This window comes from Littorina saxatilis, unplaced genomic scaffold (assembly GCF_037325665.1).
Source record: "Littorina saxatilis isolate snail1 unplaced genomic scaffold, US_GU_Lsax_2.0 SUPER_12_unloc_1, whole genome shotgun sequence".
Lineage (NCBI taxonomy): Eukaryota > Metazoa > Mollusca > Gastropoda > Littorinimorpha > Littorinidae > Littorina > Littorina saxatilis.
In genome coordinates this window covers 4,070-24,202 of record NW_027125699.1, presented here as the reverse complement: position 1 = coordinate 24,202, position 20,133 = coordinate 4,070, and the positions used below count along the sequence as shown (strand labels likewise).

Here is a 20,133-nt window from a genome sequence, read left to right as displayed (position 1 = left end):
TTCGAGTACTTTTTCTACTTCCACTTCCAGTTCCGTGGAATTTGCGCATGTGCATATCACTTTTGCGAGTAAGTTCCGGAGATTTGAACGCATAGACTGATTGGCTGAAGAAAGTGCACTTTTGTGGTGATTTGCAAAATTGGGACCCCCATTTCCAAAGTCGGTAAACTACATTACTGCAACCAGTTATTGGGCAAGTTTATATACCACTGAAATGGAATGAACTTGAAGTTGACTCTGCAACTTTGATGGAAATGAACCGACGAGCACACTCGCCCTCTCTATCACCATGCTTTGCCGTGCAGACGATGCAAACGTTACTCGTCGAAAACATCTCGACCAATCATAATCGCTTTCGGTATCACGTGGGTTTTCTTCTCTCTTCCATGTAGCGTTGGAACTGTTAACTGGTGTATTGTAATTCAGAAACGCTGGGTTTTAGAACGAAGCACATTCTGTGATTGGTGTTCAATTCTTGATGAACACCAACAATCCCATGTTGAACACATGCTTAGGAGGCGCATTTATACACGTTTAATCAGTCTGTGTTATATAGTGTGTATACGAGCCAAAAGAAATATTTGTTTTGTCTCACATTCAGATAATAAATTGAATTGAAAATGAATTGAATGAAGACCAGAACGCTGTTAACAGTGGAGCTACTTTCGCTGTGTTGTGATCATGGTATCTCTGTCTTTCACTAACCATGACAACGAAGACCAACGTCTTGTTAACATTGGAGCTACTCTCGCTGTGTTGTCATCATGGTATCTCCCTCGTTCTCTGACCATGACAACTAAGACCAGACGGGTCTTGCCTTTTGTGCTTTTGTTTCTTTTTTTGTGGGGCAGCGTGTTAGGCGGTCGGGTTGGTCAATGTTTTCTGAAAAGATTTGATTAAGGGGAAGGGTTTCCATGTTTCTGAACACTATTGTTGCAAACAGATTATTTGTATCCATAAAAACCCATATTTCTTCCGGAAAGTATCTTAATTACGTCTATTTAAAATCTTCCGAGTATTAACGGTATTCAAATGCTTATTCCATTTACCTGTTAAGTGCTTTACTCGGGCTTCCTTTCTCCCGGTCGATTCATGTGACAACCCCTCCCTGTCGCTGGACAGTGGTTAAGTGTAACAATATATTCGTTGCGATTTACAAAGTCAACTCTCTCGGTCAGTGAGCTGAATTCACAATACGTGCAATACACTTCTCTACGTCACGCTACTATCTCCGGTTAGCGCTCTAAAAGCGTGGAGGGTATCACTATAAACTTTGCCTGTCAATGTTATTCGTGATTTCCTTCACACGTCCCCCCCTGAAAAAAAGAATGTTCCATTCTTTTCTCAGGCATCCTCCGACCTGCTAAGGTGCGTATGCAATCTGTTGATCCGATGCTGATCGTGACATAATGTCAGCGAAGATGTTGTCGTCCCCTGGCAGACTTTTGATGGCTTTTGAGCAAGATTCTAAAAAGGACAAGGACTTCAATCGCCGTCATTGTAGCTTTTCTGTCAAAATTGAATAAAGTGCCAGGTGTGATTTCAAAGCGATATACACATTATAAGCTGTCCTATGAGATCGCTATAGATCTTTTCTTATGTACTCGTCTGGGGAGTTTTCTCGCGGTTTCTCTAAACAAGCGGGGACATGCCGATTCTGCATGTTCTGCCTTTTACGTGGTTTCGTGTACTTATATGCAGCAATCGATGGATTGGTCTATTGCATTTTTATTTTTCTTGTCCAATAATCAAGTTTATTACCAATTCAGTGCCCCATATGGCTTTTTGACCAATTAGGACGGATTCTAGGTGACCTGTTAAATGTTATAACGTTCAGGCAGGGACCCTTTTTGTATATCAAGCTAAAAATTGACAAAACAAAGTAAAAATGTAAATCAACAATATCAGCGTGATTTATTCTACAGAATGACACTTCAAATGCTGTCTACTCTCTTTATCTAAAAAAAAATACCGATAAGCGAGTTTTGTCGGTGGGTGCTTTACGGAACAGCAAGGTACCGCCCATCCTCTGAGTGTGAAATGCTCACTTGAAATCTAAATTACCTAAGTTCGGAAAATCAAGTAAAATTGCGTCACTCGCGTTACGTCAAATGTATCTTTACGTCATTTCCCATCCGTCTTGAGTCGGTTCTAAATCTGTCGCTCGCTATTCAACAAAAAAAAGCGAAGCAACAGAAACGCATGTTGAACATGGTTTATCTTGTGAGATTGTTGTGTGTCAAACGCAGTTGATCTGTGAATATTCATCACGTCAGGAGTATTACTCTGATTGGCTGACACAGGTCACGATAATTCTTTGACTGACAGGCAAAATCAGGTAGGAGCGCTCCAGTTCCCATTGCGGCTGTTCTGTCTAATTCGCGGGGTCGCTTCGAAATTTGTTTTCGTCGAATTAAACGGTAATAAAACCGTTATTTCTAATATGCGGACTGTTAGCAAATGACAACAGTCATGTCTCACAAACGATATCAGCATTCGCCTAAAAGGCTCATGCTTGATATCTTTTTTCTCGACATGCCTTGTTATCATTTGCTAACAGTCAGCATATTAGAAATAACTCATAATAATTAATGATGCACAAGCAAGCAAACCGCAACACGGTGGCCTAGTGGTAAGGCGTCCGCCCCGTGATCGGGAGGTCGTGGGTTCGAACCCCGGCCGGGTCATACCTGAGACTTTAAAATTGGCAATCTAGTGGCTGCTCCGCCTGGCGTCTGGCATTATGGGGTTAGTGCTAGGACTGGTTGGTCCGGTGTCAGAATAATGTGACTGGGTGAGACATGAAGCCTGTGCTGCGACTGCTGTCTTGTGTGTGGCGCACGTTAGATGTCAAAGCAGCACCGCCCTGATATCACCCATTCGTGGTGGACTGGGCGTTAAGCAAACAAACACACAAACAAGCAAGCAAAAACTTGTCAGTCAGACTGAACAGTACTATGTAAACACGACACTACTGTCGAACAATGTTTAAGCTGATCCCTACTGTGTACGATTTGACTTATAACATATTTATGTCTGATTCCAGAATAATCAATGAAAGGTGTTTGGCAGCGTATTTTTAGACTCAATGCTTTACAGAACAAGAAAATCGAGAGTACATAGTCCGTTATGGGTCCGTCAACCCCCACCCCCTGTCGTGAATGATCCAGTGAAAACGTTACAATTTGAGAAAAGACACTGACAGGTATCCGTGACGCGTTATTCCAACAGTCGGAATGTCCAACTATTGTGTATTTTTCGAGTTCATTTCCCCAGCCCACTGTTGCCTTGTTGCAATGGGCCGTCGGCCTACGCAGTAAACCATTCGTTCGTTTGATCTGTCTCTCTGTCTGTCTATCTCTGTCTATCTGTCTGTCTGGCTGTCTGTCTGGCTGTCTGTCTTTGTCTCTGTCACTCTCTGTCTCTCTCAATACATACATTATTTGTCAAAAACTCTCCAAGAAAGCATTGATGCACTCCTGAATTGGTCAGAGTTAAACCATATGTCTCTTAACCATACAAAAACAAAATTTATGCTAATAACCACAAGACAGAAACGACAAAATCTATTATCGAGCATTCCACCTCTTTATATTAAAAATCAAGTATTGGAAGAAGTGTCTCACCATAAAGTCCTTGGTGTAAACATTGATAATAATTTATCATGGCATGATCACATTGATTACATCTGTAAGATTGCTTCCCAAAAAAATATATCAGTTATCTAAAATAAAACATTTGTTGAATTTCCATTCGCGAAAGATTTGTTTTTACAATCACATCTTGTCAAATATTGATTATGCATCCACTCTATGGGATTGTGCAAGTGCTAATGTTTTGAAACCTTTAGCCAGTCTTCACAGAAGAGCAGTTAAGCTTATAATGCTAAAAAATCACACTCCTTCAGAATCTGATTATAAAAATTTGCAAGTATTACCATTTCAAAAAAGATTATTGTATAATAAAGGTGTTATGATGCATAAAGTGATGTCAGGATATGCACCGGAGACATTACGTGATAATTTTATTTTGAACTATAACAGACTAAAAATCATAACACCGACTCCACGTATTGACCTTTTCAAATCAAGCCTTCTTTATTCAGGTGCGGTCCTATGGAACTCACTGCCTATTTTTCTTAAACATAAAACAAACACAGACAGCTTCAAAAAAATTATATGTCGCACATAATGCAACTAAACATGTGCTGAATGGTTCATCAATTCATTTAAAATGTATGTGCATGTTAAACAAAAATTATAATAATATGCAGATCTAAATTAAATTATGTTAAAAATTGACACTTGGAAATTGTACTTAAATGTGTTTTCGGTTCTTGTTGACCCTATATTAGGGCGAGGGCTGGATGTATAAAAAGCAATATTCTTGCTTATCTATTACCCTCGATAAATATCTCGGTCTCTCTGTCTCTGTCTGTCTCTGTCTCTGTCTCTCTGTCTCTGTCTCTCTTTGTCTCTCTGTCTCTCTGTCTGTCTGTCTGTCTGTCTGTCTCTCTCTCTCTCTCTCTCTCTCTCTCTCTCTCTCTCTCTCTCTCTCTCTCTCTCTCTCTCTCTGTTTCCCTATCTCAAATGATCAACAATCTTTATTCTAAGTTCAGTCAAAAGCTTTTCAACGGTTTTTCCCTTCACGATTCTGAACAAATATATTTTGGACTCGCGATTTGAAGTACAATAAATGGTTTAAGAGAGATAAGCGCAGAGAGAACTAGTTCAATCCCAAACACTGTCTGCTTTCACTCAGACGTGAATAAGGTGTGAATTGAAAGCGACACATACAAAGCTGTCGTCTGGGATTAACAGATTTCTTCTCATGTACCCGTCCTGGGATTGTGATCGCGGTTTCTCTAGACAAGCGGGCACATGTTTCTCTAGACAAGCGGGCACATGTTTCTCTAGACAAGCAGGCACATGTTTCTCTAGACAAGCGGGCACATGTTTCTCTAGACAAGCGGGCACATGTTTCTCTAGACAAGCGGGCACATGTTTCTCTAGACAAGCGGGCACATGTTTCTCTAGACAAGCGGGCACATGTTCTACCACTGTCTTGTTCTTTAGAAAATATGGTTTTATGTAATTATGTCTAGCAATAGACGAATTGATTTCTATTTGTTTGTGACTGATGTTATGTTATCCAATAATGTATATGCTACAGTAAATTCATCAAACCAGTAAATTTGTAAATTTCCTGGGTGTCAAACTCAGTTCATTTGTAAATTTCCTGAATTTTTCAGTAAATTGGTTAATTTACGGAGTGAATTTACAAATTGAGTGGTTTGATGAATTTACTGTAACATATATACTAAATGAAGCAAGGGCGAGCAAAACCTTGTCACTCAGAGAATACAAATGATATTTAACTCGTCAGTAATGTAAACTGGACACTACTGTCAAGAGATATTGAAGGCCAGGGATGCCAGCGAACACACAGTCACATCATTCTCAGTCTTGGCCACCAAATCATAACGTCAAGCCTCAAGTCAATTTAGTGAAGTCTGCTTCAGGAAGTTGGGTTATGCAAGTTTTGGCACTTAACTCATTGTCTCCCAGGTACGGATATATCCGTACCCACTCAAATGGCTCTATCTGACCTGGTACGGATATACACAAAATGATTGATACCAACAGCGCTAAAGTTTTATTTTCGTGTAGCAACTGGTTTGAATTTGCAAGAACTGCAAACACACTCGACATTTTTTTTTTTTATATTGCTGGGGTACCGCAGCATGTTGTGAGAGACCCGCAACTCTAAGACGGGTTTGAAAACTGCTTCCAGAACTTTGCATAATCCTCTGAGCAAATACCTTTAACTATCCGACATTTTATTTGAAGAACGGAAAGTAGGCGTAACATTCTGAAAGTGTCAAAAGAATCCACGGCGTGATTGCTGAAATGCAGCGCCTTTTGTAGTGATACCGCTCCAAATAGCCTCAACACCTCCCGGTTTGGTGAAGAGTGAACCAGTTAAATCACAGACACTGTGTGCTTTCACTCAACATTGAATAAAGTGCCAGGTGGGATTTGAAAGCGACATACCGCAGGCTGTCGTACGGGATCACTAGATCTCTCCCTGTACACCCGTCTTGGGATTTTTCTCGCGGTTTCTCTAGACAAGCTGGAACATGTTCTACCTCTGTTGGTTGTTTTGAAAATATTGTCGTGAACTTATGTTTAACAATCTGTGAATTGTTTCCATGAATGCATCATTGGTTGTTGATGGGTTGTTTTGGGATAAAAAATATCGAATATACTGAATGAAGCAAAGGCGAGCTAAAAGTTGCAGCTCAGGGGATAGAAATAAACTCGACTCTACGGTAAACTTGACACTACCGCATGTCAAGACATATGTAGGGGTATTCAGTGACACAGCAGTTGCTTCATATCAATCAACATACGGTGTTCGCTGGGAAGATAGCATAAGCACAACAAACGTTTTGACCAAAGGTGACTTTATGCCCTTCGACAGATTTAAAAAAAAAAAAACCATTCTCGGTAGTTGTATCAAAAATGTTCCTGTTATTGCAGTTACCTCCCTGCTAGTTAGAATGCAACCAAGGGTAATACGAGTGAACAGTACGTCTTCAGGATGAGTATTTCCCAATGATAGCACTGGTGTTCTAAAGAGTTACCTCCCTGCTAGTTAGAATGCAACCAAGGGTAATACGATTGAACAGTACGTCTTCAGGATGAGTATTTTCCAATGATAGCACTGGTGGTTGTAAAGAGTTACCGAGAACACAGCGTCACAAGTGTCCTCAAGGATGGCAAATGTTGATAAATCACGTTAACAAGGATCAGTTTATCCCCGAGTACGCTGGCACTAGGGCTCAGCAGACTTTAATTGTCTGTGTGTGTGTCTGTCTGTCTGTCTCGACTTAACAGCTTATTGCTGGGAAACTACTGGGCGCAGTTCGTTCAAAAGTTGATACACTAACTTGATAATAGGGAGATTAAGTGTACAGTGCCAGTGGTAGTAGTAGTGGTTAACTTAAGGAAAATCTATGTATCATTACGCGTTCCGCTTACGGTAACGAAACCGACAACGACGTCTCGGCGAGTGCGTTTAGTTTCACTTTCGTTAACGTAATGGTAGGGAAGACAACTGATGCATAATTCTAAAGAGTACCGTCCCATGTCTTGACTCTTCATTTGGAAAAAGAAGAAAAGTCTTATCCGTAGCAGACGACGCAGCAGAGACGACACAAAGAAAACCAAGAACCACAGAACCGGTAAGTGCAATGTTGTTTGTATTGATACATCGTAATGTTTCTTATATATACCGTAAAGTACCTTGTAAGCGCCCACCCACCCCCCCCCCCCCCCCCCTGTGCACCAATTCCGACCCAAAGTAGGGGGTGGGCGCTTACCGGCTAGGTACTACACCCTATGCACGAGCAGTTTTCATTGAGAAATGTGATCTTTGATCACTTCGTAATCATATCTTCTTTCTTTTTCCACCGTCAATTGTTTTTCTTGTTCGTATTGTCATTAGAAGAGCTTGGGGAGACAAATGTCGTCGCATCCTTTTCTTGTCTGCAGAGTTGCCGCTGTCGGCCGCACAGTGTGTCTCCGTTTCCCTTGAACAAGGGGTACGTCTTCTGGATATGGGCAGCAGTCTATTTTACTTGGCCAAAGACTGTTTTCGGCAGAGAGAGAGAGAGAGAGAGAGAGAGAGAGAGAGAGAGAGAGAGAGAGAGAGAGAGAGAGAGAGAGAGAGAGAGAGAGAGAAAGAGTGAGAGAGAGAGAGCGAGAGGAGGGGGAGTAGTGTGTGTGTGTGTGTGTGTGTGTTTCCATTGGCGTTATTATCCAAATAGTCAAGAGCTGACAGCTTAAATGCAACGGTGTACGATTTGATTCGCGGCATCTTGTAATCATGGACTTGCAGGCGTTTAGATCCAAGGCGTGCAGACACACGTGATAGGGTTTGCAAGAAAGGGAAATCATTCACAAAACTAGCAGATCAAGTGCGGAATTTTTATTTCGCCTGATTTCAATGGTGTAAAGTGGGGGGTGGGCGCTTACAAGGTACTATACCCTATGCACGGTTTTGGACTAAAAGTGGGGGGTGGGCGCTTACTCGATACTGGGCGCTTACAAGGTACTTTACGGTATATAGGCCAAGATAATACGGGAAGCAGCCCTGGGCAATCTGCAAAAGGCCCAGTGGTGAAGGCAAGTCTCTCATTGACATAGTCTCTGCATATCCAGGCCAAAACTAAAGATAGTTGCAGCAGAGTTCCCACAACAAACAAGCATAAATGAAACATAGAATTAATGGTTGGACATATTTGTACTCCCAACTGTATTTTTTTTGTTTTTTGTTACTCTGTTGTGTGTTATATTTTGATTCAGTAAAAATGTCGATTGCTAAGTTCACTTTCTTGTTCAAATTTTGTGTGTGAGTTTGTGTGATTAGAGATGAATTATTCAAAAAACGCAAGGAAAACAAGGTTGGCATTATCCTCCTACATTCGGTAATATTAGGCATGTATGAAGTCTAAAGTTCCGCAACATCTACAGTTTCATATATTTTAATTAAGCACAAGGTCACACGGAAAACCCATTCTTCTTTTTTATGCCAATGGTGACAAGACAACAAGCGACCCTAAACTACCTGTTAGCCGGCCGCACTGCTTGACCTCAGTACCAGAGCGACCGCAAGCAAAGCCTGGCTTGATATGGTGATCTTTGATTACTTTTCCTTCACTTATCCAAACATTATTCTCTTCCTGAATTTTTATAAGCCAGACTCCATGGCAAACACCTAGCAATGACCAGGATCAGAAATACATCTCACTTTATACACTTAAGCCAAGTCTGAGTAGTCTGTTATTCTTCTTTCTTGATTGATTGCCTCCCTTTTACCATAAAATTCTCTGATTTCCAAATCTGAGATGCATGCATCAGTTTTAGTGTTATGTCTGCAATAAATTTAGTTTCTGTACATTTATCATTAATCATAATTATTCCAATAAATTGACTTGCAACTAAAGCTAAGTTAGAGAGAGAATTTACTGACAACAATTAAATCAGATCTAGAGTGAGTTGTTTCAACATAAAAACAAGCATTATAATTGTACAATCACATAGACATGTATACACACTTTGGACTGAACTCTCACTCTGTAATACAATTTCAAACGTTGAATTTAATTACTATTTCTTCAAGCTTTGCCATGCAAAGGGCAATATTTTAACAAGTCTCAAATGTATGTTCTGTTACTCAAAATAATCCCTTTAACTTCAAGTACTATTAATTATAAATTATTTATAACACCTTATACACACATATATGTAGATAACCAATTCTAACTTCATAAGTTCATATGACTATAATTTGATTTTCAATTTGTTTCACTTTCAAAGTCAAATAATCATACAGCAAATAATACACAAACTCATTTCAATTCATGGACAGATCCAGTTATTAATATGTGGTTATTTAGGAATGTAATGGCACTAGAAATAAAATAATTAATGAAGATGTAAGGTCTAGCTCCAGGTGTGTTCAGCTACATTTGGTGGGCGTAACCCACCCCCCCACCCCCCCCCCCCCCCCCCGCCCCCAGTTTGATTTGGGTAGCCCCAACCAATCCTTTTTTTCCTTCGACCCAAACACTTGACTGACTATTAGGGTTTAACGTCCTCTTAGACCAACTGGTCTATATTGGGACAGGTATTGGTAATACGCTGAAGATATGGTGTGATACTTTTGATTCGAACAAGCCCACTGTGGCTGTCTTTTTAGACACACCACCATTGGGTTTGTCTCGTCAAAGTATCGAAATACGATCATGATAATCAGAGACGAGAGATGATGCATGCGTGTCTTCGTGTTTTCCAAGCCCTGAGACTTTCGCTGTGAACGTGGGATCTTTTTCGTGCGCATGTGTGCACACGGGGGTGTTCGGACACTGAAGAGAGTCTGCACAAAGTTTACTCCGAGAAATAAATCTCTCGCCGAACGTGGGGATCGAACCAAACCAAACACTTTTACCCCCCCCCCCCCCCCTTATAGAGGATGAGTGAGTGGCCAGCAGCAAATAAAGATGTACATTCCAACAGATCACTGAAAGTGACGCAAGGCTGCCTAAATCAGTAAATGGCAGGTAAAAATAGTTATACACGTTAAAAATACACTCAAGCAAAATATGTGAGTGTACGTGGGAGTTTCAGCCCATGAATGTAGAAGAAGAAGATTGGATCTTTTGTAAGGACGGGTCCTGAGGCAAATCCACACAGCCCAAATATTTGACAGTTCAGTGTCTTTGAAAAAGTTATGGTTGAAGAACAAGATTTTCAGTGAAGAGTGGAGAGTCCCATGTGACTGCCTGGCTGGTGATGATGGTTGTTTAGTGGCCGCTTGGTACCGAGGTATGAGCAGACAAGAAGACCCTCTGCCTGCAAACTACAAATTACAACACAGCAGTACCCATGTCAGAGATCCATGTGCACACCTACTAATGCATAATGAAGAATAGCATGTACTAAAGTAATTTGCGAAAGCAAGTACAGCTGTACAGGCTGATGAAGCAAAGTAGCACTAGCAGTTACTTCAAGAAAGTCACTGTCCTGCAAGATATGTCAAAAGCCGGTATATACCACACAAACAAATTATGTTCAGTGTCAGTATGAGTGACCATCAGATATGTATTTATACACAAGTGACAAGAGCATACAATTTTACAAATGATCAATAAATGGAGGTCAGCTGGGTTCTTACCTGGCTTTATTTTTACGCAGGTTCACTTGATAATAGACATATGCTTGTTTGGAATCAGTAGCGAAATAAGAAACAGGCCGCAGCCAGTATGAAACGTTTAAAGCGCGCCCCAGTTGGGTGCTTCTTTTTTTGTGTGTCAATTTTACAGACGACAGAAATGTCTGAATGTGCAGCATCTATTTGGTTTAACCAAATTTAACTCAATAAAGTACCACTGAAAAAGTTGCTTTTGCATTTGACTGACTATTAGGGTTTAACGTCCTCTTAGACCAACTGGTCTATATTGGGACAGGTGTTGGTAATACGCTGAAAATATGGTGTGATACTTTGATTCGAACAAGCCCGCTGTGGCTGTCTTCTTCGACACACCAGCATTGGGTTTGTCTTGTCAAAGTATTGAAATACGATCATGATAATCAGAGATGAAAGATCATGCAAGCGTGTCTTCGTGTTTTCCAAGCCCTGAGACTTTTGCTGTGAACTTGGGATCTTTTTCGGGGGTGTTCGGACACCAAAGAGAGTCTGCACAAAGTTGAATCCGAGAAATAAATCTCTTACCGAACGTGGGGATCGAACCCACGCTGATAGCGACCAACTGGCTACAAAGCCAGCACGCTACCAACTTAGCTACGTCCCCGCCAATTGCATTTGACCAGATACTTGTAGTTGCAAACCGGGTTATCCACCATATTTTGAACTCCCACCAGGCGACCGGGCAGTAGATTTGGCCATCTCTAAGCAGTGAAATCATGTTAATAATTTAAAGCCTTCTACAGGGTCAATTTGTTTAGATGCTTGGCCATTTGGATGCCAAACACCATGTGACACAAGATCAATGCAATGAGCATTTCTTCTACTTGAGAGCTACACAGACAATTAGTAGAGATACTCCTCCAGTGTTGGTGGATTCAGTCCAAAGAACTGTGATGTCTCACTGCCATGTAGGCAAGTATGACAGTTGGACAACAAAACTCCAACCAGGTAGAGTTTCCCTACAGGGGACAAGAACAGCTTCAAATTTTTTTTGAAATCCAAAAATGCCCACAGCCTAACAATTTTTGAAAATTCCCATTCAACAGAGTTTCTCACCCTGCTCATTTCTGTGTTGAAGGCCTGTTGCTCTTCTGTGATCTGTCCACGGTACGGCCTCATCAAGTTAGGGGTCAAGGGGTAGGCTCGGTCCCCATACAGGTACATTTCATCTCCTGCTGGAGTGACCATGTGCTGCTGCATGTGTTCAAGAATGCCACTACCATTCAGCAAAGCTGCGTCATGTCGTCGACCAACCAAGGGCCCAAAAACATTTGCCACAAGGCCATTTGGTGTCACGACACACTGAAACTTTAGAGAGTGCACCCTCTTATGGCCATTGTACACTTCTTGTTGCAAATGGCCTGGGCGACACATTGATCGTATTGTGCCGTCAACCATCCCCCAACAAAACTCCAGAGGAGCCCCCTTGGCATGTATAGCTGCACAGTACCGTTCCAGTTGGGGCACTGTCAGCCATGGCTGATTGAGGTTTGTTAGTTTGTCAGAAAACTGATCATAGATGAAGTCGATACCTACCTTGAACAGCACACACAACTCCGGCTTGGGACGATGAAACATCTGCGAAAGGTCAGCAAACCGGCATGGGTAAGCCAACCTCCGCAGACAGATGCAGAGCACCTCCAATCCTGAAAAAAATCATAAATTCAAATGAGCCTGGTGAGTGTGTATGCGAATGTGTGTGGAGAGGCATATTCTCATACAGTCTTCAAGTTCAAAATAATAACACTGCAAAAGTTTTCTCACGCGCCTTAAAATATCCAGCCCGACATGCTTATCATCAGTTTGATTTTCTATTTATCAGGTTTGACACAGTTACTGGCTATACTGCACACACAAAAACAGTTACCCGACAAGAACAAAATACAAATCTTTTTTTTTTTGAAGGGGGGGGGGGGGGGGGCACCACGAAGACAAAATCAATAAAAACAATTATCATAAAAAAAGTTAAAACAAATAAGTCCTTTGCACATCAAAAGTAACTTCCCTTGAACTTGGATTCACGTAACAATGGCGGCCACTTCGTCAACTTGTAAAAAAAATATTCATTTATTTTTTTAAACTAATATGAATAAATTATCAGTATCAACGCATCTTTATTTATCCTGTTACCATATTTCAAAAATAATTTCACTCAACTCCACAGACTAAGTCAGTAAGTGGCACAACCAATTCACTATTATTTCTCTATTGTCTAAATAGAGTACTGTGTCGACCAAAGGGGCTAAAGTTAGTCAGGTACATTTTGTGATTCAAGTTCAAAATACATAGTTCAAATTTTAGATTTTAAGCAATCCCAAAATAAATTATGCCCCAACTCAACGCTCCGCTTTAATCTTTTACGAAACCTGAAATAGTAAAAACAACTCACTGAATATTCACAGTAAATGCAAACTTCATGACTTTGCGAATCAAATCATGGAGGAGGATCATTAAACTATCATTCTGACTGAAATACAACTCAACAGCAACCAGGGTAAAAAAATAAATCCTCACCACTGGCCTTGGTTCCTTGATTGTTCATTCCATTAGGCGCCTGCATAGTCCTCTGCATTCCCAGAAGGGCGCACAGTCTCCGAATCTCTTCCGCGCTGAAGCGAAATAAGTCCTCACATTCGATGGCTGTGAAGTGATCGAGGGCGAACTGACCCTCATAGGCCCTTCTTTCTGGCTGTTGAAATGTAGGTTAAACTTAGTGAAATCATGGATCACTTGTACACTTTATTCAATTAATTAGCCTGAAAATTCTGCTGAAGCTACTCAAATCAATACTGGGTAACAGAGGGAAAGTTAAACTCCAACATTTTAACTCGCCAGCTGGGCGAGTAACTTCAAGAAAGTCACTAACCTGGCAGAAATTTCGCCGCCCCGATACATACCAGTTACCACAATTGATCTGCAGTAGCGTTAAAACCCTTTTGGTTGCATTTGACCAGAATTTTAATTGGCCAGCCAGGTGAGTTGCGAGCCTGTTGTTACTAGCCAAGCGGATTGTTTACTCGCCCCTGCATAACAAATGACCCTTACACTAAGTTACAGGTTGAACTTGAAGCATGTTGGATAAATAGTTTCAACTGTGCATCTCAAAAAGCACCAGTTGACAGTATTCTGATATAAATACTGTGTATGTTTTAGAACACAGAAGTTTCCTTGTACTGAAGTAATTTGATCCTAGAAATAATAAAACTAGAACCAAGGTGCCTTGTGCTTAAAAGTCTGATAGAACCAGTAAGTGTAACATCCTTCTTGAAAGTACATGTATTGCTATCAAATTAAAATGACACAAGAACACAAACTGACAGTGACACAGACTCTGTGACAGAGAGTGGACTTAATAATAATATTCATGCTTTGATGAAACTAAAACTCTTGACTGCAGATTTGGTCATCAGTTTCCATTTGATTTTGATTCTTGAACAGTAAATAGTTAAAACTCTATGTTTATAAACCATTAAATGTAAGTAACAAAGTCACACGGAAACCAAATCTAGGTGTAAGTGTTAGATCTACCCAATATCACTATCAGTATCACTGTTGATTCAGACAAGATCACTATCATGACTATGAAATCTAACCAAAAAAACATTTAATTTTTTACATGAACAACATTTAAAACCTAACCATAACCAATCCAAAGTAACCTCACCGGCCATAACCAAAATATACGCCTGTTCCTGACAATTATATTTCAGCGGAACCTTTAATGCCTTTAGAAGCTAGACCTAAGCTTTGACTTGTTTGCTAACCTGATCAAGCAGTGCGAAGACAACAAAATCATCTTCTGCGTCATCCTCGTCCCACGCCGCAAGCTCAAGTTGGTCCCTGGCATCCATGAAGATCGATCTTAAAACAAAACATAAACAGCGAGAGGATTGGAACATTTGCAACTTTTCACTGCATAATTAACTCATCTTCCAGACAGTAAGCGAAATCGAAATCGAAAAGGGTGAATCGAAAAACTGAACACAACTCAAAAGCGGCCATTTTTTGTGTGTTTGAAATGTGAAAAAGCTTGCTCTGTTCAACGCTTAAATTACAGCATCAAACCAGGATTATATCACACATTAAACTGACATTTGTACCATTAAGTGGTTTAGGAACATACTAGTTATAAATAATCGTGTAAATAAACAAGCGTTCGCTCAGTTTTTACATACCTTTTGGGGCTCGTTATTTTCGTCGATTCAACCACAGCTCGTTAGCGGATCGAAGGAAGCATCCGTAAACTTTGACCCCTAACCTTTGAACTGCGCACACATCGCTGACGTCAACACATAAAAAAGTACCGATAACCACTAGCACTACCACTGGCACTGTACACTTAATCAGTCTAATAGGTCCGATTGATCGTATTAAAACTTCATAATGTTACCTGGGACCTAAATGCGAAATAAACCACACAAAAAACGACTTGGCGGTGGGAGGAATTCGCGGAGCCACAGCCAGCCAGGCAGTCTGATAGAACAGCCGAACTCGTCACACATTGACGAGAAATATAGCGTCATAAAAAGATTACGTCACGGTCAAAAGTCTTTGACGTCTTTTTCTCTCCCGCGGTGTGTGTGTGTGTGTGTGTTCATTTTGTGCACATTTGTTAGTGTTACTGTTTGTGTGCGTGTTTGTGTGTCGGTGAGTGTTTGTGTGTGTGTATGTGTGTGTGTGTGTTTTGTGTGTTTGTGTGTGTGTGTGCGTGTGTGTGTGCGCGTGCATGAGTCTGTACTCGTGTGTGTGTGTGTGTGTGTGTGTGTGTGTGTGTGTGTGTGTGTGTGTGTGTGTGTGTGTGTAAGAAAGAGAGAGAGAGAGAGAGAGAGAGAGAGAGAGAGAGAGAGAGAGAGAGAGAGAGAGAGAGAGAGAGAGAGAGAGAGGGAGAGAGAGCGGGAGTGAGGGAGAGAGAGTGTGTGTGTGTGTGAATGTGTGTGTGCATTTTCACTGTGATCAAATAAAAGAGAAAGGCCAGTCACCACGCACATCCTCGGCTCGCATGCAATGTATTTATATAGCAAAGGGAATGCCTGTAATTCACATATATCAATCACTTGGTCTTAAACGTGCACAAGACAAAAACTTTCATACTGGGGGAGCGAGCCAGTCTGAAGAGTACTCGGGTCCAGCGCGAGCGTTTTTTATTGCAAGGAACAGTGCGATGTTGACAGACTAACATCGTATACTGTTTCTATGGTTTCCCTTGAAAATGCTGATAGCATGATACTCACCCAGCACAAACCACGCATTGAATATGCTGATAGCATGATACTCACCCAGCACAAACCACGCATTGAATATGCTGATAGCATGATACTCACCCAGCACAAACCACGCATTGAACATGTTGATAGCATGATACTCACCCAGCACAAACCACGCATTGAACATGTTGATAGCATGATACTCACCCAGCACAAACCACGCATTGAACATGTTGATAGCATGATACTCACCCAGCACAAACCACGCATTGAACATGTTGGGTTGAAACTCGAGCTGTCTCTTTAAGGGAGGGTCGGTCTTGACATGCTCATGACATTCTCTTGTTTAACGCTCGATGTAAAGACCGCAAACTCATTTCTCGCTCTTTCTCTTTCCCTATTTCCTTTTTTCTCTCTCTCCTTCTCTGTCTCTCTGTCTCTCTCTGTCTCTCTGTCTCTCTGTCTGTATGTCTGTATGTCTGTCTGTCTCTCTCAGTCTCTCTCTCTCTCTCTCTCTCTCTGTCTCTGTCTCTCTCTCTGTCTCTGTCTCTCTCTGTCTCTCTCTCTCTCTCTCTACCTATCTCGATCACTACCTATACCTATACCTAAGATCTTCAATTATATTGATCAATATGTAATTTAAAAAAAACACCCACGTTAAAATAGATGACCTTCCTTGTTGTTGTGTTTTCAGTCAGGATTGTTGGAACGCTAGCAGTCGAGTTGATTTGATAAATAAACCATAGTTAAGCAGACGTTAAAGGCACAGTAAGCCTCCCGTAAACCATCACAGATACGGTCAGGCTTTTACACACAGTACAAACACCCTTTCATTTAAACACTCACCGATTGAGAACATCCTAGGTGCCCTCCGTAAAGAGCGAACAATTTTCAAAGAATTTATTTTTGCGTGGTTTATCTTACCCCTGAGCCATCGTGAACCCGTGTGATCCAGTTTCCCTTTTTCACAATGTAGTCGTCAGTTAGCCTTATTTGAATGCGACTCGATGTGAGCTTATTTACAATAGCACGTTTTTGTGCACGAAACAAACGGCTGTGGTTCACAAGAACTCTAGCGATGGCTTTTGACTGTTGAGAGGAACAGCGATATGCACTGACTGATAAACCGTCGTCTGCTAAGACCATTGCGTGACCCTGCTTCCGGGCTTTTCTTTTTTTCCAACTTTCACAACTTCGAATTGCACTGATCTTGTCTTGATGAAAAAAGAATTCTTTTATGATTAAAGAATGTTTGTGTAACAAGCTAGATTTTAAAAGTTAGGTCTAGCGCAAAAACGCACCACGGTCCAAAAACATTCTGATAATCATCGATCCACGGCTGTCGCCAGTTTAAGTTAAGTAACTCATTTTTGACCTGAGTTCAGGATGGGTCCAAAAAGTGTTCGAGACAATCTGCAAAATTAATTCTTTAAAAATTGCTCGCTCTTTACGTAGGGCACCTAGGATGTTCCCGTTTGGTGAGCGTTCAAATGGAAGGGTGTTTGTACTGTGTGTAAAAGCCTGACAGTATCTGTGATGGTTTACGGGAGGCTTACTGTCCGGGCGTGATTTCCGGGATATTCATAACAGCCGTCCAGCACCAAAACGAGGCGCCATTGTTCTTCAGGGCCAAGTCCACGAAAATAAATTCTTTGAAAATTTCTCACGCTCGACAGAAAGCAGCCAGGATGTTCCCGTTCGGTGAGCGTTTAAATGGAAGTATGCTTGTACTGTATGTAGACGCTCGGGGAGCTCTGTGATGGTTTACGGGAGGCTTACTGTGCCTTTAAACTATGCAGCCAGTGTATCAAGGATATAACCAATACATACACACATACAATCTTACCTGTGAGTAAACGATCAGATGTTTAGGTTGGTTTGTTGGCTGGTTGGTTGGTCGGTAGGTTGGTTTGTTGGCTGGTTGGTTGGCTGGTTGGTTGGTTTGTTGGCTGCTTGTTGATATTTCGTGTCAAAAGAACCAGGTGGTCCTACGATACCGATTCAGCGTTCAAGGTTGCCTTGGTTACAATAGCTTTCTTTCAGTCAGTGTTCACAGTTATGCAGGAACTTGTAGAATATCGTATTACTCTCTGGCTTCTGAATGTGCTGGGTATAGGGACTGGTTTGGCAATTCCACCAAGTTTTGTCATGCAGAAGAACACCAAGTCAAATCATGCAGAAGAACACCAAGTCAAATCATGCAGAAGAACAGCAAGTCATTTCATGCAGAAGAACACAGAGTCAAAAACAATCTGAGTGTAGAAGTGAGTAACCTGAAGCCTCAAGTAAAGTTGGCGTCAGTGTAGAAGTAAGTAACCTGAAGCCTCAAGTAAAGTTGGCGAATTGTGCTTTACGAAGCTTCGGAGCTGAATGTTTGACAAAAGGACTGTGTCGACTTTGGCCTCAAGTGAAGACCGTCAGTAAGGAATGTTCTGGACTGTATGTGTGCACAAGTCAACAGTGACGACGCCCTGAGAAACCCAGACTTTTAACTGACATTCACACAACACGCTGTGATAAATAGACACAGTGACACACAGCCAGCACACTCTGACCACGCCCCTCCAGCCAGTCACGTGATCAGTCTTGACGACGCGCTCATAGAGACTTGCTATGAACTCTGGGACGGGACAGGTTCGAGTCATAACGCGCTGTCAGTGAGATATTGGTTGTATGTGTCATTTTGGAGAGAGAGAGAGAGAGAGAGAGAGAGAGAGAGAGAGAGAGAGAGAGAGAGAGAGAGAGAGAGAGATTGATTGATTGATTGATTGATTGATTAAACTTTATTACAGAAGGATGGAGATTTTAGGCATTGCCTAGTCTTACAATCTGTCCTTGCAAACAAAGACGAGAACAAAACAACACATGAAAAGAGTATATGGACACTACGAATTTGACGAAACATACATATGGTAATAAGTAACATTCAAAAGCAAATCAAAAGTTATAGATTAACTAAATAAAAACTATGAAGTATAAAGATAGCAAAAGTAACAATGATAATAGCAATGAAGGCAATGATGATGATTTCATGGTAATAAGATTGATAACAATAAAATAATAATAATGATAATAATAACACTAATAATGAGTGCAAAGTTACGTTCAATAAGAACATGAGGTCCTGAATAAAAACAACAACAGCAAGCAAACAAATAGCAAGTCAAGTGTAGAAAAACAACAATCATAAAAAGAGAATCGTATCCCGTATCTTTTTCCATGCATAAATTGCATACACGCATGCTAATATACATGTGAAGCTATAAGATAACGTTTATGTATTGATTAAATTAGGGTGGTTTAAGATATCGGAATAAACCAATTTACGAATTGCCACAATGTTACAATAACTGTTTCACTTTGAATCAGACTTCGAACAAATGTCTGTGTGTTTGTTTTTTAAAGGCCTTGACTGATGGAATATGTTTAAGTACAGTTGGAAGCGAATTCCATGCTAAAGATCCGGAGAATGCAAGACTAGACTTGTACAAATCTAGTCGAGGGCGAGGTGGAATGAATTTACTGGAACCATACCTGTTGGTTGCCCTTTGAAATAGTGACTGAATGTACTCAGGGACTTCTTTGTTTGTAACTCTAAACATGAACAATGCTTTATTCAGTTTAAGCTGCTGGTTTAACGGAAGGAGGTCGAGCAGTTTTAGTGTCTTGTCAGTAGTGACTGATGAGTTTAGCTGCACGACGATGGAGAGAATTTAGTTTCATCATGTGGACATCACTACAGTTGTCCCACAACGTGGAAGCATAACTTAGATGTGACAGAATATGTGCATGGTAAAACAATTTTAGAACTGAAGTGTCAACATAATATCGTAGCTGCGAGAACAAAAACATGTTTCTCGATAATGTTTTGTTCATATTGTTTAAGTGACATTTCCAGTTAAGCTCAGAATCTATTGTGACCCCTAGAACCCGATGTTCACGCACTTGCTCAATCGGTAATGAATCAAGGCTAAGCTTTAGGTCAAGTGGGGCCAGCTGGTGTTTCTGTCTAGAATTGATTACTATAGTTTTGGTTTTTGCCGGATGTACTATCATACTATTAGTGTTACAACAAGTAACAATGTCATCGAGGCTTCTTTGAAGTGATGACTCTAACGTATTCGGATGCTTTGAAAAAGTGTACACAGATGAGTCG

At 40.9% G+C, this 20,133-nt stretch overlaps 2 protein-coding genes across 4 annotated transcripts in view; both read right to left on the bottom strand.

Annotated features, from left to right (window-relative positions):
• Window positions 1-18,526, bottom strand: part of LOC138954153 (uncharacterized) — a 35,809-nt gene extending 17,283 nt beyond the window's left edge. Inside the window, exon 1 of the mRNA XM_070326050.1 lies at window positions 17,824-18,526. The gene's annotated coding sequence lies outside the window, so the exon portion shown is untranslated. The remainder of the gene's footprint in view (window positions 1-17,823) is intronic.
• LOC138954159 (uncharacterized) lies at window positions 9,584-15,117 on the bottom strand. Of its 3 annotated transcripts, XR_011451733.1 has the most exons (5): window positions 14,949-15,117; window positions 14,538-14,634; window positions 13,288-13,462; window positions 12,310-12,419; window positions 9,587-10,425 (listed from the first exon to the last, which is right to left on the bottom strand). XR_011451733.1 is itself a non-coding variant. In XM_070326064.1 (4 exons), the coding sequence occupies exons 2-4, from the start codon at window positions 14,622-14,624 to the stop codon at window positions 10,370-10,372; spliced, it is 318 nt and encodes a 105-aa protein (XP_070182165.1). In that variant the 5' UTR covers window positions 14,625-14,634; window positions 14,949-15,117; the 3' UTR covers window positions 9,584-10,369. The 3 variants fall into 3 exon arrangements, 2 of the variants coding, with proteins under 2 accessions (XP_070182165.1, XP_070182164.1); XM_070326064.1 differs by lacking the exon at window positions 12,310-12,419 and having other exon boundaries at window positions 9,584-10,425; XM_070326063.1 differs by lacking the exon at window positions 9,587-10,425 and having other exon boundaries at window positions 11,035-12,419.
• Window positions 18,527-20,133: the final 1,607 nt, after the last annotated feature.